Source organism: Vulpes vulpes, chromosome 13 (genome assembly GCF_048418805.1).
Source record: "Vulpes vulpes isolate BD-2025 chromosome 13, VulVul3, whole genome shotgun sequence".
Lineage (NCBI taxonomy): Eukaryota > Metazoa > Chordata > Mammalia > Carnivora > Canidae > Vulpes > Vulpes vulpes.
In genome coordinates, this window is record NC_132792.1 from 18,356,165 (window position 1) to 18,383,006 (window position 26,842).

Genomic DNA, 26,842 nt, shown 5'->3' on the forward strand with positions numbered 1-26,842 from the left:
TGCCTCTGAACTATGATTTCAGAACTTGCTCTTTGAAAAAGATCATGAATCTAACTTTTAAAAAAACAGTATTAAAAATGAGTTAAACACATTAATTTAGTAAAATAGATAAATTCAATTTTTTAGATTGATTCCAAGAAAGGATGGCATTTATAGCCATAGTCAATTTGTCTATAGGCCATGAAATGAAGAAATTTTATCTCTTTTTTTTTTCACATCGCATAATCACAAATCAAAACCCCAAATTAATATTTTCAGATGGAGTTTCTTTGTGATAACTATCTTCTTATCTTTGGGGATCTTTCAAGCAAGATTGAAAAAGATTAGCTACTATGAGAAAGTTGAAATACATTAAATGTAATGAGAATGTTGTCAGTGTGATTAAAAAAAATGAAGATAGTAAAAGTTGAGGCAGTCTTGAATATTACATAGAGAAGAGAATCTGTTTAATAAATGCTTTGTTTTTATTTTATAAATATATAAAGTTGAAACAAATTGAAAGAAAATTATATTTTCAGTGCTGATTCCCCTTTGCTGTGGATAAGGATAGACCCAGATATGTCAGTGCTAAGAAAAGTGGAGTTTGAGCAAGCTGACTTCATGTGGCAATATCAGCTCCGCTATGAGAGAGATGTTGTTGCACAGCAGGAGTCTATTCTGGCCTTGGAGAAGTTCCCTACGCCAGCATCTCGCCTTGCACTCACTGACATATTAGAACAAGAGCAGTGTTTCTACCGAGTAAGAATGTCTGCTTGCTTCTGCCTTGCAAAGGTGAGATGATGTACAGTAGAAAGAAAACATAACTACTGCATATTTTTTTAAAAACCAAAAACTCTGAAAATGAATTAACATTTACTGTAGTCTTTAATATTACTTGATAGCTGGTCCCTTGAAAGCTGTTTTCCAAATGTGTTTAATGACTGATTCGAAAGAAACATGTTTTGATCTGAAAATAGTGCATTAAAAGTTCGTAATTGTCAAACTGAAAGTCAAATTTTAAATTCAAAGAGCATTGCTCACCATCTTATTGAACTGCCAACCATACTGTTAAGGCACAGAATGTATTTGGCAAAAGATTCCTTAGTTTAATTGATTTTTTTTTTTAAGATTTTATTTTTACTTATTCATGAGAGACACAGAGAGGCATAGGCAGAGGGAGAAGCAGGCTCCCTGCAGGGACGCCGATGTGGGACTCGATCCCAGGACCCTGGGATCATGCCCTGAGGCAAAAGCAGACGCTCAACCACTGAGCCAACCAGATGTCCCTTAAGTCATATTTTATGTTATGTAGTACAGGAAGTTGTATCATCTTAACCATCCTACTGTGGTGATTATCTCATGTTGGTTTCAGCTTAGTAAGTAGTCTTAGTGATAAATAACACTAAATGATAATAACATTTTATAATTTCACATGCTAGAAGAGTTAATTTATTAAGAAAACTAAAAAAAAAAGAATAAATATTTTTCTTTAGATGCAAAACATCTGAAGGTAGAACAAATGAAAACCAGAAAAACGCAGGCAAAAATTTGGCCAGAAATACTAGGTTCCAGGTATTTAAAAACATCCTGATAATAGGTTCATTCCTATTTAGTGACTCCTCTGCCTTCCTCACTGCTAAAATCCATTTGCCCAACATCTCTCAAGATTGTAATGATTTAGATTCGTTTTGTCTTTAATGGTCACTATTGAGGAGTTGCAGTCCTGCATCCTACTCAGTTATATGAGGGACAGCATGATGTTCTCTGATAGTCAGCTGCTAAGGATATACTTTCATTGCTTCTATAAAGATCTTTGTGATCTTGCATGCTAAATTCTTAGCAGGTCCATGAAATTGTAGACTATTATTTAAAATTAATTGTAAGTTCATTCTTTTCAGACATGATTTCTATATATGCTGAAAGTTTCAATAGCAAGGAATTTTTTTTTTGTAAAACCTTCTTGCAAACTAACACTTGTTAGCACTATACTTGGCTTATTTTTCAATTAGGGTAGATTTAAAATCTGATTTAAATCTTATTTAAAATCCATGGTGATGTTTCTATTTGATAATTTAAAATGTTAGAATTATATTTGTCTAAATGGGCAAAGATAAACTTACTCAGAATAGAAGTCTTTTGCAGACATACTTTCTTTAATGATTTTTATTTTTTAATTTTTCATTTATTTGTGAGAAACAGAGAGAGAGAGGCAGAGACACAGGCAGAAGAAGAAGCAGGCTCCATGCAGGGAGCCCGTTGTGGGACTCGATCCCGGGTCTTCAGGATCACAGCTTGGGCCTAAGGCAGGTGCTAAACTGCTGAGCCACCTGGGCTGCCCCATATTTTTTTTAAACATAAAAGAATGCTCCAATTTAGAAATTATAGAAAATAATTATAAGTGTACATAAGAAAAAAAACAAGTGTACATAAGAATTTGGGGGGGTTGGTAAGTTAATTTTTTTGGAAATGGTAATAAAAGGCTAAAATGTCTAAAAATTTCTGAGGATTAAAATTTTTGAAGACAAATCCAATTAAGTGTTAATAAATCATAAACTATTTTATTTATTTAAAAATACGTTTGCAGTGGTGACGGAAATTACTTTGTTCTAATTATTTGCAGATTGCAAATTCAATGGTGAGCACGTGGACGGGACCACCAGCCATGAAGTCACTCTTTACTCGAATGTTTTGTTGCAAGACTTGTCCAAACATTGTGAAAACAAACAACTTTATGAGCTTTCAAAGCTATTTTCTACAGAAGGTACAGTTGACTCTACTTTCTTAATCATTGTTTTATGCCATTATCTGTATATCTCAGTTTAACTTGGGGACTATTTAAATAACAGGTGTGTTTACTTTTTTTTATAAAAGCTTTACCTTTGTTCTTTTTTTTGTTGTTTGTTTCTTCAAAATGTTCCCCAAATTTTAATTGATTGTCCATAGAGTTTATGAGCTGTGTGTAAGTAGCTCTCTATCAGCATTTATACTAATGTAAGTAGAAATGTGTAATTTGACTTTTTGGTTGGTTATGTGGTGAATGGAGGTATGGATGAGGCCTTCTGATGGCAGTCCTTCTGGAATGTGGCCAGCCCTTCTGAGATAATGTATAGTACCCATCTCTGGTTTCAGTGCCAGCTCTGCTCTCACTAGTAGTTTGCATGAGGACAGGTTTCTTAACTGTATAAGCCTCAGTTTACTCCACTGTAAAATTTATCTTTTTACAAATAGATCAAGTATGTAAAGTGTTTTATATTGTTTATCAAATAGTAAACTTTTTATAAATGATAATATACAAAGTCACAGTAGTGTGATGGTCTCATGTTTTAGGAGGGATGTGGAATAATGGCAAGATTGTCAGCGTTTGGACAATTTACAAATCGCTTGTAAAATGTTTTGAGTAATTTGATGATGATGATGATGATGATGATGATGATGATGAAGAAGAAGAAGGCAGGGGTGCCTGGGTGGCTCAGGTTGTGATCTCACAGTTGTGTGTGGACCCTGTGTTGGACTCTGTGCTGGGTGTGGAACCTGCTTAAGATTCTCTCTCCCTCTCCCTCTGCCTTTCCCCTTCTGCCTTTCCCCTTCTCTCTCTCTCTCTTTCTCTTTATATATATATAATATATTATATTATGTATATTATATAATATATATATAATATATATTATATATATATTTCTCTCTAGAAAAAAAAACAGAAATAATGAAGGCAGAGGTCGGATTAAGTAGATTGAACTAGAAGGAGGAGTGAAGTTGAAGTAGAAAAAACTAACAAAGCCTAGCTGAAGAGTATGAAAAAGACATGTTGAGGATAAAGCAGTGCTAAGATAGGTACATTTGGTGTTTGTTTTATATAAAGGAAAAAGAAACTTGTGGCATGTTTGTCACAAAGGAATCTGTGGAAAGGGAGAAGTGAAATATTCAAGTAGGAGCAAGTAAATATGAAAAAGAAGGCAGAGTAAATTCTGAAGATACTAGTAGTGGGTGGGACACAGTTGGGAGGTTAAAAGAGCATTTCTTTTTCTGAGGCAGGTAGAAAGCAGATTGGAAGTGAGTGAAATGATAGATGTTGAGGGGGGTGTTAGTTTAAGTGAGATTTATATATGGTAGAGGGAGAAGTAAAAGATTACCCAGCAACATTGAGACACCTGCTGAGAGAAGTCATGATATAATTTTTTTTTAAATTTATTTTTATTTTTTTTTTTTATGATAGTCACAGAGAGAGAGGGGGAGGGGGGGGCAGAGACACAGGCGGAGGGAGAAGCAGGCTCCATGCACCGGGAGCCTGACGTGGGACTCGATCCCGGGTCTCCAGGATCGTGCCCTGGGCCAAAGGCAGGCGCCAAACCGCTGCGCCACCCAGGGATCCCCAAGTCATGATATAATTATAGTGAATTTCATCAGCAGAACAGATTCAGGGTGAGCCAGGTTTGGGGAAAGCCAGTACTGGTATAATCAAAGAAGTCTATGTGGTATCCTGTTGTTATTTTAAAGAACTGAACATTCTCTAGTACTTAACTTGTTGCTCAGCTCACTAATTCCTGGTGTGGAAACAATTTAATTTCTGTGTCTACCCAGTATTCCCCTTCATTGTGCCATTGTGTGTCTGAATACCTTAGATTAATGTTTTGTATTGGAAGTTGTGTCCCATTGATGAGGATGAGATCAATTTGGAAGTTTGGGGTTCATTTTTTAAATAAAACAGTAGGCAGTATCAGAATGCAACACATATTATAAGGGTAGATATAAAGTGTTTTGGTTTTATTTTTTTGGTTTACGTGACGTTTGTGTGTGTGTGTGTAGATTGGAATGTATATCTTACTGTTGGTTGCAATCAAAAAAGTTGGAGACTACTTTTAGACTAGTTACTTTCACATAATACTTTCAGTGCCAGAAAAGAGAGAAAAGATGACTCTAAATCAAACTTGAATCCCAAAAGAGCAAAACTGGCACAGGACAGGTATTTCTATGGAAGAGAGCCTTTTCCCTCAGTTGTTCTTACAGCATTAGCACTGTCTCTTGTTACAGTTATAACATTGTCCGTTGCTTCAGCTCTTTCATGCAAGCAGAACAGCCACACTCCTTCAGTTGAGAAAATACTGTTATTTTGAATCAGATGAGAGCATAGTCCCCAGCTCTCTAAGGACTGTGATGACTTCATCTGTGGTTCTGTCTTGAATTTAAAGAACTTGGTTTTACTGGTAAAGGTTACCACTGTGTGAGTCAGGTTTCCACTTCTTTAGGAAAGTTGCCTATGAAAATTTGGAAAGGGGAAAGCTGGCTGGATTTTAGATCTTTGCCATTTTTCTTTAGGTTGTGAGTGAGGTGGAACTGTAGAATCAGTGTCTCTGGGACTGATGATTGGATGCTTTCCTGTCTGTCACAGGCTTCCAGCCACTGTATCATTCAGTCCTAAAAATGGTTGTGAGGAAGGCTCTTGAGTGAGCAGCTAGCTAAAATAGTCCAGATATCTTGGTGGTAGAGTGGGAGTTGAGGAGTGGTCTGTCTAGTGTTAAAACCCATTCCTTTTCCACTGTAAAACAAAACTGGATTAATTTAATTTATATTACATATACTTCACCAAATGAAGGCAAAGGCACACAGACTACAGAGTACTCTCCCCTTGGTTTGCCACTCTGCTTTTCTGTTAAAATGTTTGACGTGTTCCCAGTGAGAGGGAGTGATAGTGGGTTTAGGCTCCATCCAAATAACTAAGTCAGTCCCAGAATATCCTTTTTTTGCATATACTAAGATGAATTGTAATAATGACAGAGGTTATTATATGCTTAAAAAAAGTTTTTTTGGTGGTTGTTGTTTTGTAGACTATGCCAGTTGCAATGGCTTTATTGAGAGATGTTCACAATCTTTGTCCCAAAGAAGTCTTAACATTCATTTTAGACTTAATCAAGTACAATGACAACAGAAAAAATAAGGTAAGACACTTTACTGAATATTATAAAACTACCTAGTGATATTTTGTTTTTAAAGAAATATTTAGATGGGAAATGATTGTTGAGTCCATGGTGCTTGAAGTTTCTAAAGATAGAAATATACAAACATGATTTATTATAATAACCAGTGGTTGGTTTTTTTAAGGTTAGTTGTTTTTGAAATATTCCTCATACCTGTTGTAATGTGGAAGTAGTAGTGCATCAGATTTCGGGGAGCAAATTAAAACTTGTTTTGGTGAAATCCAACAGCCCAATTTTATTTTTATTTTTTTTTTCTTTCATTGTGTTATGCACAGAAATCTATTTCCTCTTGGGATAATTTGTTCATTAATGAACTTAACTTTTTTTTTGTTTTTTACCATAATGTGTATTTATGAACTTATCTAGCAAATAGCTGTTGAATGCTATGCCTCAAGAATCATTTCATCTCTTTATTCTGATAATCAGCAAATGTTTTTGAGAATATGTGCTATGCTAGGCAATATACTGTGTTACATAGAAAGAAGAGATGATAGATGGCATCCAGAATTTTACTTACTCATTAAAGATCTATTGGACAACTGTTCTGTATCTGTTTGATTCTGGACCCTCATAGATTCAACCTCATGGGGAAATCAGACAAGTAAACAATTAACAGTCACGCATAATGCAAATATGTATATATAGTTTTATAGGGGAATTCAGAGAAAGTAGTGCCTTCCAAGGGTATAGAGGGAAAGACTCTGGGAAATTTTGTATACAAGTGGTGGCTTTCAAACTGAGTCATAAAGATGAATAGTATTTTCCCAGAGTATGAATAGGGACAGTCTTGGAAGGTTATTCCAGGAAGAAGGAACAGGACATATAAAGACACATGTATCTGGCTTGGAGGATAATTCAAATTCCTGAACAGTTAATGAAACATCACAACAGTAAAGAAAAAGTGACAAATATGTTAAAAAATGGTGATTAATGAGAATCAGGAAGACCAATTTTTCCTCAAGTTAGTAGAATAACATTCAAAATGATTTAAGTTAACAAGAGTCCTTAAAAATTAGTGCTTTAGAAGTATGTTATAGTTGATAGGCTTTTTCTTTCCATTTAAAAAAAAAAGATTTTATTTATTCATTCATGAGAGACAGAGAGAGAGAGGCAGAGACACAGGCAGAGGGGGAAGCAGGCTCCATGCAGGGAGCCCGATGTGGGACTCGGTCCCAGGACTCCAGGACCACATCCTGGGCCGAAGGCAGGCACTAAACCGCTGAGCCAGCCACCAGAGGAAGCCCCTTTCCATTTTTGAATACTGTTAAAAAAAAATTTTATAAGGTTCTTTCCTTCCTGATTTACTGTTTTTTTTTTTAACCTCCATTTATAATATTCCTTTCTTCTACACATGAATTTCTTTTATTTGTAGATAGAAGGTTAGGATTTCAGATGACATCAAATCAAAATTATATTCAAATAAAATGGGAAAGTACGTAATTGTATGTGTCAGTTTTCCTGTTTTAAGGGGTTGCTTATATAATCTAAATCATGGTAGCCCCAATACAGTATTTTTACTTTGTAGAGTGGTTTCATATACCTTAATTTCTTTAAACCTTACTTATTCTGTAGTTGACAAATGAGAGCAAAACACAGAGGTTGAGAATTTAAAATTACGTAGGAAGTGTAATCTGGGAATTGTTCTGTGAGCTGTTGCCACCCATCTATGTGGTGATCTGTTTAGTATACCATGCTACTTTATATGATGCTATCATACAGAACCATTTATGGTTCTGTAAGGTGCATACTGATGGATTATTAAATTTTACACTTCATTATTTTTGCAGAACATGAAACTCAGTTTCTTGTAATTTTGATGTCTAATCAGATGTTATAGTTAGTAACTATAGGTGACATATTAATCTTAGAAGATATAAAGGATGGAATAAATACAAATAATAACAGTAGTAATGATAAAATAGCTATTTTTTTGTATGTATTCCATGGCTTATACTAAAACATGCATAATCTAACATGATTCTCCTCAGACGTCTAAGGTAGAGCCTATTATCTCAGTTTACATTTGAGGAGCTAGACGCTAATAAAGATTTACCTCAGGTAATAGGTCACATGTGTGGCGGAGCCAGTCATTAAACCCACATCTGTTTGATATCAAAGACTTATGCTCCTAAAAATTGTGATTGGGAGAAAAAAAAACTTTGTCGTCATTTAAAGATTTATCGATTAACGTATTAAAACTTGCACAACAGATCTGTTTAGATGGAGTCCTAGGGATCCCTGGGTGGCGCAGCAGTTTGGCGCCTGCCTTTGGCCCAGGGCGCGATCCTGGAGACCCGGGATCGAATCCCACATCGGGCTCCCGGTGCATGGAGCCTGCTTCTCCCTCTGCCTGTGTCTCTGCCTCTCTCTCTCTATCATAAATAAATAAAAAAATTTTTTAAATATAAAAAAAAAAGCCTTTTAAAAAAAATAGATGGAGGCCTAAGAATATTGCATTGATTGGTTTATCTGTTTGCTTTTAAAGTACCTCACTTTTAATCACAAATTATTTACTTCTGAAGGCTTTGGTTAAGGGATTTTTCTTTTAAAGTCTCACTACTTAGATATAAAATTTTTTAAAGTACATGAGAAGAAATGACAGTTTTTATACAAGTAAAATTAGAAATACAAAACATGAGGGATGCCTGAGTGGCTCAGCAGTTGAGTGCCTTCAGCTCAGGGCATGATCCTGGTCTGGGGATTGAATCCCTTGGGCTCCCTGCGGGGAGCCTACCCCTCCCTCTGACTGTGTCTCTGCCTCTCTGTCTCTCATGAGTAAATAAATAAAATCTTAAAAAAAAAAAAAAAAAGAAAGAAAGAAGAAAGAAAAAACATTAAATGACAAAAAGAAGTTGGAAGTCCGTGGGAAATATTTTTTAAAAATTTTTAACATCTCCTTAATTGGGCAAAGTGTGGAATTCAATACTCTTTCTTAATTGGTCTTTCTTAATTGAAAACAAGACTTAGAACCTGGAGGGATGCCTGGGTAGCTCAGTGGTTGAGCATCTGCCTTCAGCTCAGGGCATGATCCTGGAGTCCTGGGATCGAGTCCTGCGTTGGGCTCCTCTTAGGGAGCCTGCTTCTCCCTCTACCTGTATCTCTGCCTCTCTCTCTCTCTCTCTCTCTCTCTCTCTCTCTGTCTCTCATAAATAAATAAATAAAATTTAAAAAAAAAAAAAAAGACTTAGAACCTGGAAAAGAAAAGGTTGATAAATGCCACACCGTTAAAACAAAATTCGCCTGACAAAAATGCATGATTGTTTTCTCTGGCTTCGGAGGGAAGGATTAGGATTTAGAGACTGAAGTTTTAGTGATCAGTTTTGCAATCATGAGAATGATTTAAAAACAAAATTTGGTCCATAGTGAACATGTAGAGTATTTTTTCTTTGATTTTGTTTATTGTTTGCCTTACTTGTTTCTGCCCCATGTCTGAACATAGGTGTGTGTAGGTGTTCTGTTACTATAACCAGCAGTGTGAGGCTCTGCCTCCATCTTGGAAGTCACAGGCAGCAGGTGCTCCTCCTCCTCCGTCTCCTGACAGTTTGTGTTGCAACACCATATTCCCAACACTGATGATAAAATTAATTGCTCTGGGGATCCCTGGGCGGCGCAGTGGTTTAGTGCTTGCCTTTGGCCCAGGGCGCGATCCTGGAGACCCGGGATCGAATACCACGTCGGGTTCCCGGTGCATGGAGCCTGCTTCTCCCTCTGCCTATGTCTCTGCCTCTCTCTCTCTCTCTCTCTGTGGCTATCATAAATAAATAAAAATTAAAAAAATAAATAAATAAATAAAATAAAATTAATTGCTCTGTGTTTCAACATTCCCAGGCTAGAGGGTCTGATCTGATGAGTTTAAATCAAGCCACCCTACATTGCCATTCAATAAATTGCTTCTCTGGGAATTGAATGGAATATGGATTTAGAAATTTTTTTTGGATCGTCGTCTCTTCTGTTTTCTCTGTTTCTCTTGGTAGATCTCTTATTTATACAAGAGAGTATGTCTTCTACACCAGCCCTCTAGTTTCCTTTTCAGTCTACTTTATATCTTCCTTTTTGCTTAGAATTTCGGGAACTTTTTTCAATTTTGTATTCCAATTTAATTTTGATTTTGAATCTCTGCATATTTTTTCTTTTAAAATATGTTACAATTGGAAGGCATACCAGTGGTTATTTCTCAGACAATGTTCATGATGGTTTTGGATTTTCTTCCTCCTTACCGGTTTTCTTTTCCTTGCAAACTCTTTCCGCCAGGTTGCTTTTTTTTTCCTTTTGTTTGTTCTGGTCTTTCTTTGTTAGGTTGATGCTTTCCTCAAATAATCTGATGAGCCTTGGTTAGAAATTTATATGTGAGAGTAGAGCTAAATAGCTGATTCCAAGCTATGCATTACCAGCTGGGTTTGTGGACTGTGGTCCTCCCTGGAGAGGAATCTCTATAGGTTACTCCTACATGCAATAAACACTAGTTGAGTAAACTAATGTATTACTAATTAGTGAGTCTCTTTCTTTTTCCCGATGTATAACTACACAAAAGACATAGTTAAATAATTACTGGATAATTTGCTTATGTTTTCAGATAAATTATGTTTTAAAGTTATAAATATTAATTTTTAATAGAAGTGTGAATTTTGTTTTCTTGTGATTATTTGTGGCTTAGTTTTCAGATAACTATTACCGTGCTGAAATGATTGATGCCCTTGCCAACTCTGTTACGCCTGCAGTCAGTGTGAACAATGAAGTTCGAACTTTGGACAACTTAAATCCAGATGTGCGACTCATTCTTGAAGAAATCACCAGGTTTTTGAATATGGAAAAACTTCTTCCAAGTTATAGACATACCATCACTGTCAGGTATGATGAAAGTTAACTTGCTTTTATAGGAGAAATTTATTCTCATTATAGGAAATACAGTAAAGTAAAAGGAGAAAATTTAAATCCTGTATGACTGTACCATTACAGATGTAGTATTACTATTTTGGAGAATGGCCTTCTAAATTTTTTCCTCTTGTAACAGATATACATCTTTAATTATGTGATTATGTGATATATATTGTGTGTATAATTCTACTTATGTCATAAAAACGTCATCAGAATTTCTTCATAAGCATTATTTCTGATATCTGCAAAATGTTTTCATCCCATTGGACATAGTATAAACATCTCTATTGTTAAGCTTCTTACTTAGATGACTTCCATCAACTTGTTTGTATGTGACTATCAAAAACTTCTATTTCTTTAGAAGTTTGCCAAAAAAAGTTGATCCATTGGTTCACATATAATCAGTTCTCACTTTCCATGTGTATTATTGACTAAATTATTACAAAAAATTAATATTACAAAATTAAAAGATGGATTCAAATCACTTCAGTTTTTCAGTTTACTGTTACAGATTGATTCCTAATGACTGGGAAACAAGTTTGATTCAAATACTTATATAGAAATGTTAACTGTAAATACTATTTTTCCTAGTTGTTTGAGAGCCATACGAGTGCTTCAAAAGAATGGACATGTGCCAAGTGATCCAGCTCTTTTTAAATCTTATGCAGAGTATGGCCATTTTGTGGACATTAGGATAGCCGCTTTGGAAGCAGTTGTTGATTATACTAAAGGTAATGCTTTACAAGTGTATGCTCATATCATTTTAGAAGGAAATGTTTACTAAATAGTTAAAGCCATTTTAGTTATTGGGATTTTGTATTACAAACAACATAGGTATTTAAATTTTAAATTCTTTTGAAAGAAATTTTGGTAAATTTGGAACTTGTATAAGAATAAGAAGAGAAAAAGAAAAAAGAGAAAAGAATAAAATTAGAGGTAGGTATCTTTGGTCTGTCTAGGAAGTCAGTGTGTTACTCTATAGCTTTAATTATGTATTATTAAAAACTTGAAGATTTTGGGAAATTCCTAACTGACAACTCAAGAAAACATCTTGCACCTTTCAAAAAGTTGTATCTGTGGAGGCGCCTGTGTGGCTGAGTGGTTGAACATCTGCCTTTGGCTCAGGTTGTGATCCCTGCGGTTCCAGGATCGAGTCCCACATCCAGCTCCCTGCAGGGAGCCTGCTTCTCCCTCTGCCTACATCCCTGCCTCTCTCTGTGTCTCTCATGAATAAATAAATAAAATCTTTAAAAAAAAATTGTATCTGAAAGTAGAGCAAGATATATACACAGGAGCCTCAGTATGAGGATTAGAAAAGGCTTCGTGAACTTGAAAAAAATAAGGCTAGAAAATGACTAAGCGAATATTACATATTAAAAGCATTAAAAAAAAGACAGAAAAAGAGATGAAAATATTAAAAATCAGTCAAGAAGAATAGAGCAGGTAGAATATAAGCAATAATCTAAGAAATATAGAATACTTTGAAAGAATAAAATGAAACTTCTTAATAGTCTGATAAAATTTAAAATTTTAAGTTTGAGGGAAAAAAAGATGTAAGTTCCTGGGAATATCAGAACCCATTTATTGTACAAGATAAAAGAATAATGTGGCCTGTGACTTCCTCAGAACATGAAAAGTTCAAAAACCAATGAACAAATGGTTGACTTAATGTTTAGGGAAAACTATGATCCTACCTTTCCTTTTTTACCAGGTTGTCACTCATGTAGCCTTAAAGATTTAGAAGTACATCTGCTGTGTAACATTCTTTAAAACAAAATTCTTAAAGAATCTTCAGCTGACCTAGAAGTGAATCAAATAATAACCCAAGACTGATGAAAGTTGGGCAGCCCCGGTGGCGCAGTGGTTTAGCGCCGCCTGCAGCTCAGGGCATGATCCTGGAGACCCTGGATCGAGTCCTGCATCAGGCTCTCTGCATGGAGCCTGCTTCTCCCTCTGCCTGTGTCTCTGCCTCTCATTCTCTCTCTGTGTCTCTATGAATAAATAAATAAATAATCTTAAAAAAAAAAACTGATGAAAGTGGGGCACCTGGGTGGCTCAGTTGGCTAAGCATCTGCCTTCAGTTCTGGTGGTGATCCCAGGGTCCTGGGATTGAGTCCTGCATCAGGCTCCTTGCTCAGTGGGGCGTCTGCTCCTCCCTCTGTCTCCCCGCCCCCCACTTGTGCGTTCTCTCTGTCTCTCACTTGCTCTCTCTCAGAATAAATAAGATCTTAAAAAAAAAAAAAGATTGATGAAAGTGTGAAATGAATGACCTAATATGAGTGATTGTGCCTGTCAAAAAAAGGAACTAAGCTTAAATATTTATTAATAACATGGTTATACAGAAATAATTATTTTGTTTTTCAAGATGTATTTATTTATTTAACAAAGAGCACACATGCGTGTGTGGAGGTGGGGGAGGGGCCGAGGAAGAGAGCATCTTAAGCAGACTCCACACTGATCACAAACCCTGTGCAAGCTTAGTCTCATGACCCTGAGACCATGACCTGAGCCAAAACCAAGAGTCAGAGACATAACTGTGCCACCCAAGTGCCCATCAAAAATAATTCTTTAAAAAATAATACTCAGGTGTGCCTCGGTGACTCAGTCAATTGAGCATCTGACTTTAGCTCAGGTCATAATCTCAGGATCCTGGGATCCAGGCCCAAGTTGGGCTCCTGGCTTATTAGCAGGGAGTCTGCTTCCATTCTCCTTCTCCCTTTGTCTCTCTCCTGCTCATGCTCTGTCTGCCTCTCAAATAAGCAAAATATTTTTAAAAATAAAAAAATAATATGCAAATATAAAAAATACATAATTTAATTTACATCTAGAATTCTAGACTATCATGCTAAAATAGGGGAGGAGTAAAGTTAGAGTATGTTATAGTTCTCATATGAAGTAAGGGAAGTTCTATAATTATGGTTAATTTTTACATATTAGAAGAAATCTCAGATCTTTATAATTTTTTGGTAATTTTCAATAGAAGTATGTATATTATGTATAGTTAAGAAATTATAAAAGGATAAGAACAAAATAGTGTGTATATTATATATGTTGGACTAAGTTCAGAAAGGACTGTTATTTACTGTTTTTTATTCAGGGTAACAATTCTTTTAAGAAATGGCAGTGAAAAGTGATTTCTTCTTTTTTTAAAAAAAATTTTAAATATAAAAAATTTTTTTTTTAATTTTTTATTTTATATTTTTAGATTTTATTTATTCATGAGAGACACAGAGAGAGAGAGAGAGAGAGAGAGAGAGAGAGAGGCAGAAACACAGGCAGAAGGAGAAGCAGGCTCCATGCAGGGAGCCTGACGTGGGACTCGATCCTGGGTCTCCAGGATCGGGCCCTGGGCCAAAGGCGGCGCTAAACCTAAACCGTTGAGCCACCCTGGCTGCCCTTCTTTTTTTTTTTTTTTAAATGAACTTTTTGTCAAGTAAAAAAAATGTAACTCCATCAAGTTTCCTGTTTTGTTTTGACATTTTACCAACTTGTCAAATCTAGAAGTCCTAAGATTTACCAAATATGGCCAGTATTGCCAACCTTCTTTCTCAAGATACATGAATGATGTTTACTGTCACATAAATATGAAGATTTCATGAATTAGTATTATCTGTAATGAAATAAAATGCTAATATTATGATTTCCCGAAGAATTTAAGTGTAATTGAGAGGTTCTTCAGTATTATCCATGAATCTAATCTAGGTCATTAGAAAGTGAAACAATGGAAGATGTCAGAAATAAAATTCTGATAATACAGTTATTCAAATCCTAAAAGCATAAACTTGTCAAAACGTGAATAGAAATTGCTAATGAGTGATTTTATTCAGGTCATTTATATTTATAGCACTATGCTATGTTGTGTTGAAAAGTTAAGGCTGCTCTTTACTCTTACCACTTGGGTAAAAACAGTATTTTGTATATATACTATGATATATTTGAAGTACCAATAAGTATCGTATTTTCCTATTAATTTGATTTAAGCATCTAGAAACACAATTTTATTTAAATATTTTGTCCATTTATAGTTACTTATCTCTAGGGTTCTTAATAAATCATAATTTGCTTTATGTTGTGTTTGTCATGAATTTGAGCATTAGTGAAAAATAGGGACTTGGTCCTGTTTTATGTTTTGGCTGTATGTATATCATAATACCAATGAAGTTTACAGAGTGGCCTATTCCATAAAAAATGTAAGAAGTTGCCTACAGCCTTCAACTATGACTTGAAATACAGCTAAGGCATAGCTGTAAATATTAAGTGTAAATCCCTCCTTGTCACTTGTTATTTCATTTGTTATAATTAAAAATAAATATATTTATTTATTTGCAGTGGACAGGAGTTACGAAGAACTGCAATGGCTACTTAATATGATTCAGAATGACCCTGTACCCTATGTAAGGTTAGTTTCTGTGCTATAATATTTTGATTTTTCAAGTCCTAAAGTAAACTGAATAACTTTGGAAGATTATGCATGGAACAAGTATTTATTTTTAAAAATAGAGAAATACTGGGACGCCTGGGTGGCTCAGCAGTTGAGCATCTGTCTGCCTTTGGCCCAGGCCAAGATCCTGGAGTCCTAGAATTGAGTCCCATATCGGGCTCCCTGCATGGAGCCTGCTTCTCCCTCTGCCTGTGTCTCTGCCTCTCTCTCTATCTCTCATGAATAAATAAATAAAATCTTTTTTTTAAAAATGGAGAAATATGTTATATGTTTATTAATATTCTTTTTTTAGGTGCTTTTTAAAAAATTGAGTATGCCTGAGCACCTGGGTGGCTCATTCAATTAAGTGTCTGCCTTTGTTTGGCTCAGGTCGTTATCTTGGCCCTGGGATCAAGCCCCATGTTGGGCTTTCCACTCAGCAGGGAGTCTACTTCTCTGTCCTCTCTCCCTGCTCTCCTCCCCAGCTCCCTTCCTGCATGCTCTCTCTCTCTCTAATAAAATCTTTTAAAAAATTGGGTATGCCTTTGGAAAGACATTTTTAAAAATACATTGTTAATAAGCAACGTTTATTCCCTGCAATTTTATATACAACTTCCATTGTAATTTAAAGAAAAGCTTATATAACAGTTGGCAGTGTACATGGACATCCCTTATATATCCATATTTACATCTATATTGATTCATTCAGTCTATTTTAAAAGTCATTGAGAGAAGGGTCTTGGTGTATCCTATTTGTTGCTTTCTATCGCCTATAAAAATCTCAATTATTAATGCATAGACTTAGGATTTAAAAAGTATAATGGAAGATTTAAATGTAGAAAATAAGGGTAATAAATAGAAGAAAATCCCAGTCCTGACTCAGTTTTCATTTTTATATTCTAGTCTTCATTTCCTTCACTTCTGCTTTCTTTTGCAAAGTAGGTTTATAGTGTATTTGAATAGGATTAAATTTTTTTACCATTTCTGTCTTTCTTGCTATATATTAGACACTTAAATTTTTGTTCATTTGATTTAAGGTTATTATAACTTCATAAAGTAAAATTTAAATTGTGGGTAACTTAGATATTAGTCATCCAACAAAAACAAGAACATTTGTTGTACTCAACTTTAGAATTCTTGTTCTCAGCTTTACACATAAGTTGATAGATAGTTGTTTTCTTCTAAAAAGGCATACAGGCAAACTGCCCTCTAACCTTATTGAAGTGCATTTGGGCATGAGAGTCCACAAAAGAGATTACAGTTCCCTAATAAAGAAAGACATTGTCTTTGATCAGCCGTAGTTTTTCAGGTTGGTTGTAGCAGTGAGTTCTTGGTTAAGTGTCCTTATTTCAGTGTTTTCTGTTTGTCTGTCTCTTTCTACCTTAACCCCCACTCTAACCATTTCAGTGTTTTAAATGATGCCTATTATATACATATCTTTATACAAAGTTTTGTTGTGAATATTTGATGTGAATCATATTTTAAATAATTTTTCTTCGTGATTGATGTGTACTAAAGATAAGATTGATGTGGACAAAAAGCTCATAATCATCCATTCTGAGGTACATATTCATTTAAAAAAGAATAGGCAGGAAACCAGTTTCATTCTTACCTGACAGAGTTCATGCATTTGAAAGTTTATAAGATCCTACTGATAGCAAATAGGAACAGAAATTATAAATACATTATGAACAAAGCATATCATGTTTTCATTTATGTTTTCAGTTCATAACATCAGAACTAATATTAAGGCATGTATTTCTGAGATAATGGAACTGTCTTTTGAAGACCGTTTTAGCAGATTATAATACTATGTAATATTTGAAGTTTCTATATTTCTGAATTATATACTATATAGTCTAAATGACTGTTTTTGAATTTCTGTTGTAGAACTATTAATAACCTTCAGATTTCAAGAGGATTGTTATAATCTAAACTGAATGTATTTAAAGATACAGTTCATGATTATATTTGACACTTTTAATTGATGTGATTCATTGATCTCATCAGTGGGAAACCTCTTAGTCTGTACTTACTCAACTGGCCCACAGTTCTATTTATAGTTAAAAAATTTAGCATGTCTTTAAAAATTTTAATGTTAATCGTCAGAGGATAGAAGTGTTAACCATGTAACAGTTAACATGTGTGCATATTTCTTAGTATCTTGAGACACCTGTCCATTCTTCTTCGTTTTTTTGTGCTCTATGTAGGAACTCTGTCCTTTTCTCTTTGTTTCCGTCATTACGCTTTCTCTTTTTTTTCTTTTCTCTCTTTCTTTTAGGTATAATTACCATATTATGTTGGTTTTAGGTGTACTACACAATGATTCAGTATTAGTTTGTATGGGGGAAATTGTCAGCACAACAAGGCAATAAGTTCACTTAACAGCCATCACCATACATAGTTACACACTTTTTTCTTGTGATGAGCACTTTTAAGATCTGTTCTCTTAAAACTTTCAAATATGCAACACAATATTACTGTTGTCACCATGTGATGTACATCACATGCCTGTGGGTTTGTGCTCTTTGGCCTGCTTCACCCATTTTGCCCCCCTCCCCTGCAATCACCAACCTGTCTGTTACTTTTTCTCAAGCTCATTAAGTAACCATAATATAGATCTGCCGTATTTTGCTGTATTGATTGGATAGAATTCTTAGTCTTAAAGATGGGTAAGCATTGGTATCTCTCTTAAAATCAGTGGCATTAGTCTCTCCTACCCCAAACACAAGCATTTTATTTTTATGACCCTTGGTTGTTTTTTAAACTCCTAATGATAAAATAGCCTTCAATAAGACCTTTTTTTTTTTTTTTTTTTTTTTTTAAGATTAATTTACTTGTTTGAGAGAGAGAGAGAGAAAGAGAATCACCAAGTGGATTCTCTGCTGAGTGTGTAGCCTGATACAGGGCTCATCAGTCTCACAATCCATGAGATCATGTCCTGAGCTGAAATCAAAAGTTGGATGCTCAACTGACTTAGCCACCGGGCCCCCCAATAGGAATTAAATTTTAAAAATATATGTTGATTTTCCTTTTCTGTGTTTATTATTATATATATATATCAATTACTGGTAGAGTAATTTGGTAGAGTTGAATAAAGTTCTGAAGAATTTTAGGGTGAAACCTTAAAGTCTGGAGGAAAAAAAACCCAAATTACCTGTAATTATTCCTTGATTCTTTAGCGCTGAACTTGAACATTGTTTCTGTAGGGATGCTTCCTTGATTCCCTGTACTAGATACCGTCTCTGAAGTCATAATCGTCCATAAAAATCCTACAATTTTTCCTATATTGAAATAAAATACTTCCTATATATAAGTATTAATTTTATAACTGGAACTATTTGATTATCTTTATCTCCCCCATGAGAGAATATAAGTTCCAAAAAGACAGGGACATGTTTCCTTTTGTCACTGTATGTCTAGAACATAGCATGGTGCCTTATATATTCATGGTTCAATACAAGAGAAACAGTGATTAAATGCAATTTTTTTCCTTTTTCATCTAATCATGTAGGGCTTTTTTCCTAGTCATACATATTTTTAACTTCTTTCATATGTTAAAGAGAAGTGGTTAAAGAGAAGTGATTTTATCTCTGTTGACAACTGTATACAGAAAAAAGTTTTAATGTGTTTATTTTGAAATGTTTGGGGGAGTTCTCAGTCTTTCATGTTGGGTTGCTGTTTTAAATATAATAATAGAATTGTCTACCTTATTTGTATGGTTTTCTCTCAATAGAAGATTTTCAGATTATAGATTAGTTCTTCATGATGATATCTTGAGAATTTAAATAAATGCACTTTAGTTAACCTGTATATTGACCTGACAGATTACTAACACTTTTCATAAAGTTCACTGTTCATTTTACATGTATGATAAGATAGAGAAATGATCTAAAAAAGGAAAAAGGAAAAAAATCTAAGTGCATAGTTTTTCAATAAATATATCTAGGTGTCCTATTTTTAAACTAAAACAAAATTTACATTTTTTGAAAATTACAGTTTCCTTTCAGTGGGCATGACTTTTTTCTTTTTTTCAAGATTTTATTTAAATTCGAGTTAATATATAGTGTACTATTGGTTTCAGGGGTAGAATTTAGTGATTCATCACAGAGCATGACTTTTTACAATACTCAGAAATTTGGAAAGTAACAAAATCACGTTAAGAAGAAAACTTAAAAATAGTTTATAATTATTTCAACCGGAAACATGTAACATTTTGGATTATTGCTTCCAGGTATTACTATCCATGAATATATTTGTTATATTGATAGGAATAACTATTAATTATATTTTCTTTAGAATGGATAGGATTGTTTTAATGATGACATGGAATTATATTGTGGTTTTAGAATTAAGTATACATATGATCATAGTATATCAGTCCCTCAAGAGATACACATACATTTTGTGCTTTTTCTCATGAGAGATTTTTGAGCATTTTTGGGGTTTGATTTGAGTTTCTTATTGGTAGTGATTGACAGTAGATTGGACTGGCCTACCAAGGAAATTCTCAACTGCTTAGGGAAATACTATGATGTTTTTCCTGCTGTTTATAGCAGCAAATGTATAAATCTATGGTTTTCTCAGGATTTGCTTTAGGTCTGTTCCAGTTGTCTGAAGCATATGCTTATTCTGAATTTTTATGCTTCCTCTCTGTAAAACTGTGAGATTCTCATTGTTTTCCCTTAAACTTTATCTCCTCTGAGTATCGCTTTGGATATTTAGTCATTTATAAGTATTTCTATGTAAAATCCTTTCTTCTATCATCTAAACTTTAGAGAAAAACAAAATTTGAAGAAATGTTTAATGTGATAATAGTAATACATGCACTGATTATCATTGCTCTTTTAAAATCTTTTTTTTTTTAATTTTTTTTTTTATTTATTTATTTATGATAGTCACAGAGAGAGAGAGAGAGAGAGAGAGAGGCGGAGACACAGGCAGAGGGAGAAGCAGGCTCCATGCACCGGGAGCCTGATGTGGGATTCGATCCCGGGTCTCCAGGATCGCGCCCTGGGCCAAAGGCAGGCGCCAAACCGCTGCGCCACCCAGGGATCCCTCATTGCTCTTTTAAAGATCATTTCAGAGATATCCTCAGTGCACTCTTTATAGTTCACTGCTACGGCTCCATAGAGTTTCTAATGATCTGGGTAAACTCCATGAAGCTTTATTAATTGGACCCTACTACTTTGGTAATTGGGGTAACTGGGAAAGCAGCCAAATAAGAAACTTTCCTTAATGCAAGCTAAAAGTATAACAACATTTACGTGGTCTAAAGAATAAACTCATCCATATTCTTAAAGATTATTACCTGTAATATTGATCTATTCTTATAGATAGATTTTTGAGATCTTTAAGGACTAATTGCATTTATTTATAAAGGTACAAAAAATTGATAGGAAATATCCATGAAGATAGGTATCCTCCTTCATATTACCTATCTGTATATTACATCTATAGCTCCATTTCACTTTTTGTTTGCATGGCTCTTCAGTAGTTTTGAAATTTCAAAGAACAAAAGCACAAAAGGTAGTTAAAGTGAGAGTCCACATCTTTCAGTTTCACAGACAAAATTGAAGCCAAAGGAGGTTAAGTATCTTAATCTGCAACCTAGTAGTTCCACTTTCCTCCCAACTCTTCATCAAGTACAAATCCTATGCCATTCCACCAACAGTTAAATATAAAACCTGCCTGGGTTTACCTTTAAGGTTTTGCTAATCTCATTTATAATTACAGCCTAAGTTTCTTCTCTATGCAAGCATGCCATTATTCTGTGGTCTTGAATCTCTTAGGCCTGGGCCTGGCTCTTATCCCTGTACTAAATGTTAGACTACTACCGTAATAGCCTCCTTGCTTTTCCTTTTCTTCCTCTATCCTCTTTCTCTGGCATCTCCTACTCAAACCATTGGACATTTTCTCTTTCAAATTTTGTTTGCTCACATTGCCCTATTTTTAGAAGACTCCGGAAGTGTTCAGGTGGCCGGCCTCTCAGAGGAGATAACTCCCAGTAGTGGACTTTAACTGTTACTTTCCATGAGGATACTTTTACTAATTAACTCCTCTAAACTTCAGCTTATTTTGAAGAAACCTCTTTTTAGTCTCCATATTTTAAATGCTTCTGCACATTTCCATGCTTCATGAAGATACTATAATAGGAAGTTTATATTCATTTTATTACCTCAGTATAGACTTCTTGGTTCATATGTAATTTTTTTTTACCCCATTGTAAGATTTTTGTATTTACTGACCTGTCTTTAAAAATTTTTATAAGGAGGGGCACCTTGGCAGCTTAGTGATTGAGCTTCTGCCTTCGGCTCAGGTCATGGTCCTGGGATCCTAGGATTGAGTCCCGCATCAGGCTCCCTGCAGGGAGCCTGCTCTCCCTCTGCCTATGTCTCTGCCTCTCTTTGTGTCTCTCATGAATAAATAAATAAAATCTTTTAAAAAATTTTTTTCCTAAGGAGAATAAAACATTCATTATAGAAATGGGATGGCAAAGGGTGGTTAGGAATACATAGAATCAGGTTTTTAAAGACCTCATTATACATTAAGGTAATTTTAGAAAGAACAAACCCACTAGAATCTTTTTAGTGAAAAAACAATGGTAAATATTTAGGATGTGTAAAATAGTATCTTTTGAAGTGAAATTAAACACAAAGATAAATCTAAGAAGAGATGATACAATTTTCAAATGTTTTTATTTCATGGTCAGCAAAAGTTTGATTTGTCTTTATCTTTCAGACATAAGATTCTAAACATGTTGACTAAGAACCCACCATTTACTAAGAACATGGAGTCTCCGTTATGCAATGAAGCCTTGGTAGATCAACTTTGGAAACTTATGAACTCTGGTAGGAATTTTTTGAAAATTTTATTATTGGAATACTTCCATTTTACAACAGATTTTCAGTAAAGAATTATGGTTAATTTTTGTGCCCAATTTTTTTTAAGAAGGATACTTTATCACATCTGCCTTTACAATGGTGAGCATGGTGACATTTATTGAGGATATATTCACTCACTTTCCCTCACAAGGTGGTTGAGGAAACAAAAATACTGATTTATGTGGAAATATCCCAAATGTTTAAAGAGCTATAAACATGGACCTGCAAAGTTGTTATTTTTATATCAGACGATTACAGAGAGTTGAAAAATAGTTCTTCTCACCTATTTTCCCTCACTACCTAGTGGCCTTTCCCAGGGGGCAACCAGTTTACTGTGTATCCTTTCAGAAGCAGTGTATGTTGCTGTTCTGCACACTGGACACCATGATATCTCATAACAGTTTGAATTCACTTTATTCGGGTGAAGTCAAGAGACAGGATAGCCTAGTGCTCCTAAGTATAGGTTCCGGAACCAATTGGATGAGAGGCAAGTCGCAGCTGAATGATTTACAAGGTGTGACTTGTCTAAGCCTGTGAATCTCCATTTATGAAATGGAGATGATGATGCCTGCCTCTGCAAATGAAAATTCAGTGAGAGTTACCATCTGTGAAGCACAGTATCTAGTTCATATTAAGTGCCCAAAATGTTCTTAAACTAACAGAGTAATGATATCATCATGCTTCTCACATATTGGAGCTGTAGTTCCTTTTTTTTTGTGGGTCATTCATATTCTTTGCCATTTTTATTCAATTGAATTTTTGGTCTTTTCCAGTTGACTTGTAAATGTATATATTTAAAGAAAATTTGCTTTATGGCTCTGATGTGTTGAAATTGTAATACTGATTTTGGTTTAAAATTCAATTAAAAGGGATGCCTAGCTGGCTCAGCGGTTAAGCATGTGCCTTCAGCTCAAGGCGTGATCCCAGGATCCAGGATCAAGTCCCACATTGGGCTTCCTTTGAGAGGCCTACTTCTCCCTCTGCCTGTGTCTCTGCCTCTCTCTTTCTGCGTCTCTCATGAATAAATAGATAAATCTTAAAAAAAAATAAAATTAAATTAAAAGGTAAATTTATTTTACTTAAAAGATCAACTGTGCCAGGGAGATGGTGAGAGAGCAGTTGAGATTCATTCCTGTACGCATGTTACTAAATTACAACTAAATACCAAGTCTGATTCTTCTTAAAAAATTATTTTATTTACTAGCATTGTGATGCTAAGTAATTGTATAACTTCTGTCCCTCAGTTTCATAATCTTACACAGCTTTTAAAGAGTAATGCTCCTCAAAAAGAATAAGCATTTTTAAGAGAAACCTCTTTCATATTATATGGTCTTTGTCCCCTAGTTGCTTAAGAATCTTAAATAGTTTTATTTTTAATTACAAGTATCACATTATTCATGGGCAGTTCTTTTTAAAGCTTCAGGTGTTCGTTTATTCACCATTTATTTCTTGAGCACCTCCAGTTTGTCACTGTACTATGTTTTGTGTGCATAAGAATTACACTACAAACAGGTAGTTACTGAAATAAAGAGAAAAGTACTCTAGAAACATGAAGAACAGAACCATGAACCCTGCAGAGAATGGCAGAATGTTCGTGGGATAGTGACATTTGAGCTAGCTCTTAAGGAGTGGGAGAGTATGCCACAGAAGACATTTTAGGTAAGAGAATTAAAGAGAATTATATATAAAAGCCTCAAGTTCTAAAAAGGGGTTTGACAGTGTTATCTCGAAAAATAGATTAGGATGAAAAGTGAAGGACCCTCAGAAGTTGGCAGTTTATCCTGCATACAGTGAGGAACAAGTGGAGTTAGGACCTGGCTCTCTTCTATTAGCTGTATATACATTTTTTCCACACAGAAAGAAATGATTTTCCTTTCCCGGAGAAAACTGTTTTAAAACTCAGAATACAGGGCAGCCCCGGTGGCGCAGTGGTTTAGCGCCGCCTTTGGCCTGGAGTGTGATCCTGGAGACCCGGCATCGAGTCCCACGTCGGGCTCCCTGCATGGAGCCTGCTTCTCCCTCTGCCTGTGTCTATGCATCTCTCTCTCTCTCTGTGTGTCTCTCATGAATAAATAAATAAAATCTTAAAAAAATAAAAAAAGAATGAAATTAAAAAAAAAAACTCAGAATACATGAGAATCCTACCTTTTATAGCTCTGCGTAAGATACTGAATTATAGACCAACATTATAATAATTTTTAAAAATACATTTAAAAAATACATTTAAAAATTAAGAACTTAGTACTTGGAATTTTTATTTTTCCATTTAAAACATAAGTACTTTATCAGGTCTTACCTGATTAACAGTGTTTCTTCATTTCTCAAGATAGAGACTGGCTTTGAAGAGATTATATATCATTATGGAAGAAATCTTAGCCCTTACTCCCTAACTGCTTTTCATTGTTTACCATATTACTGTAAGGATAACACGAAAGCGTTTATAAAATTGCTCAGGACATTGAGGGCTGTTTACATCATACTTTTTAGTGTTTAGAAGTATATAACTATACTCTAGGGGGTAGAATGAAAGACAACTTCTAAATCAGTTTGGTGGAATTTGCTAGGTTTCAGAGTTAGAAGATAGACAGTTTTGATATTAACACCAGAAGATTTCAGAGTTCTGGCCTTCTGGTTCTTTTCCTCCCAAACAATCCTTTTTAGGAAGAAGAAGAGTGGTGAAGAGAATGAAAACGTATTACTATATATTTTTTGTAGGAAATTACATATGTATACACACACGTGGATGTGAGTGAAATGTTTGTACTTAGTGTTGTATGCATGGAGAGAGATCAGGACACAGCTGCCCTATGGCAGTTGTTGTTTGCCTGGCTCAACTCTGTTCAAATTCCCAAGCTTTTTTCATCAATAAGAAATGCTGGGTTTATTGAAAAATGTCTTGGAAACAGTGGCTTTCAAAGTGAGCTTTCTTCTTATCAGGTTTTTGGCTTGATTAGCTTTAATAGAGATTACTTCAAAAAATGAAGAGATGATCCTTTTAGGATCGGATTTTCTATTTTGGGGATTTGTCTCTAGATACTTCGTGATTTTTGTAGAGTATCAATACTAGGTTTCCTACTTTCTTCATGAGTGTTCTTCTGTTCCAAGTAAACAAGGTGGGTCCCAAAGTATAACTGCTTGTGAGGACAGGATGGACAGCGTTTGACTTGAGAGAATAATGCCTTGTATATTTTCATATATATGAGCATTCATTGCCACTTAAGTGATTGGGGTCATTTAAGCTAGAAGACAGTCTTCAAAATCTGTAACTGAGGGTAGAAACCAGGAGCTGTTTCAGAGCCTCTCTTTAATGGAATTGATTGATTTGAGATATTAGAATTTTTGACCTGAGGGGAATCTTAAGCATCACCTCAGATCCATGCTCTCATTTTAGGGCCCAAGTGCCTGACTTGCCCAAGATCACAGAGCTAACTAATTTAGCAGAACTGCTTTCCCCATTTTACCATTCAACTTAATTGCACTATAAATAATAACAACCATTTTTTAAGATTTTTGTTCCATGATTTTGAAATGTAATGGAGCTTTGATTTTTTCCCTTTTATAATTTTTATAGGAGGTACTGCTTTTCATTTTTTTAGCTCCCTTTTATCAGCCCTAAATTTTAATACTTACAGATCAATTCTTTGAGGGGAAAAAACACTATCAGTAATTTTTCTCAGGAACAAAACGATTTTCATTCCTCCATCCAAGTTAAAAATCTACCAAAATCTTCAAAAACAAAACATAACAAAACAAACCATGGAGCACCTGGGTGGCTCAGTTGGTTAAGCATCTGCCTTTAGCTCAGCTCATGATCTCAGGGTCCTGGGATCGAGTGCCTGGTCTCACTTCCTGCTCAGCAAGGAGCATGCTTCTTTCTCTCGCTCTGCCCCTCCCCACTGCTCATGGGCACACATGTGCTCTCTCTTTTTGACATAGATAAAATGTTCAAAACAAAAGAAAAAAGACCAAGTAGAAATAAAAAGTTAAAAAAAATTCTCATTCTAGTTCAGTGCATTTAGCAGCCTTCACTATGCTACATAATCATCCTTCAGCTGACTTTAAAGAAACAGAAAAACAAAAAACAAAATTTTGATGTTCATCAAAATGTACATTTTCCATTTGCTAATAATTTTTTTTTAAACTTTGAGGAATTCACACTTAATTGCCTTACTGGTTTTGATGTCATCTACAACACAGTTCAAGGTGGTTATTTGCAGCAGACATAATTAGGTGATAACAATCTTTAAGGTTAACTTTTCTTCCAGTGTAAATGTACCCTAAACCGTTCCAGTTTTCTTTACTGATAAAATGCCTAAGATTCACTCCTTTTCTTGCAACACCCATGAGTAGGTAGTGCTAGTGCTCTGGCAGAATTCCCTCCCTCCTTCAGAGCTCTGAGCGCATCTAGCCTTTGTAATAAAAGGCTCAGGAATCTGATACCTGTTCTTTGTGAACTTACATGCGCAAAGTGCTTTGACCAGGAGAGTAGTGGATAAAATTAAGCCATGTTAGGCCATTAAAATGTCCAGATCTGCATATTCCAGAGAAGGAAATGGATTTCCAATAAAATCCTTACTTTTCAGTCTATACTGTTCCCATGTCTAGTTTCTCTGTAGTTATTGTGACAAAAACCTCATCCTTCTCACGAACTCTTTATCTTTCTGCTACCTTACCACACAATAGCATGGTTGAAGATGTCTCACGTAGGATTG

General features: G+C 35.0%; 1 protein-coding gene across 5 annotated transcripts in view; it reads left to right on the top strand.

Moving 5' to 3' along the window:
• The window catches only part of TAF2 (TATA-box binding protein associated factor 2), a 92,793-nt gene that overhangs the window by 35,685 nt on the left and 30,266 nt on the right, over positions 1 to 26,842 (top strand). For all 5 annotated transcript variants that reach the window (XM_025993387.2, XM_025993388.2, XM_025993389.2 and 2 more), the window contains exons 16-22: positions 519 to 771; positions 2,600 to 2,740; positions 5,802 to 5,912; positions 10,606 to 10,799; positions 11,418 to 11,557; positions 15,156 to 15,225; positions 21,988 to 22,097. In XM_025993387.2, the coding sequence (XP_025849172.1) occupies positions 519 to 771; positions 2,600 to 2,740; positions 5,802 to 5,912; positions 10,606 to 10,799; positions 11,418 to 11,557; positions 15,156 to 15,225; positions 21,988 to 22,097 (1,019 nt within the window). The remainder of the gene's footprint in view (positions 1 to 518; positions 772 to 2,599; positions 2,741 to 5,801; positions 5,913 to 10,605; positions 10,800 to 11,417; positions 11,558 to 15,155; positions 15,226 to 21,987; positions 22,098 to 26,842) is intronic.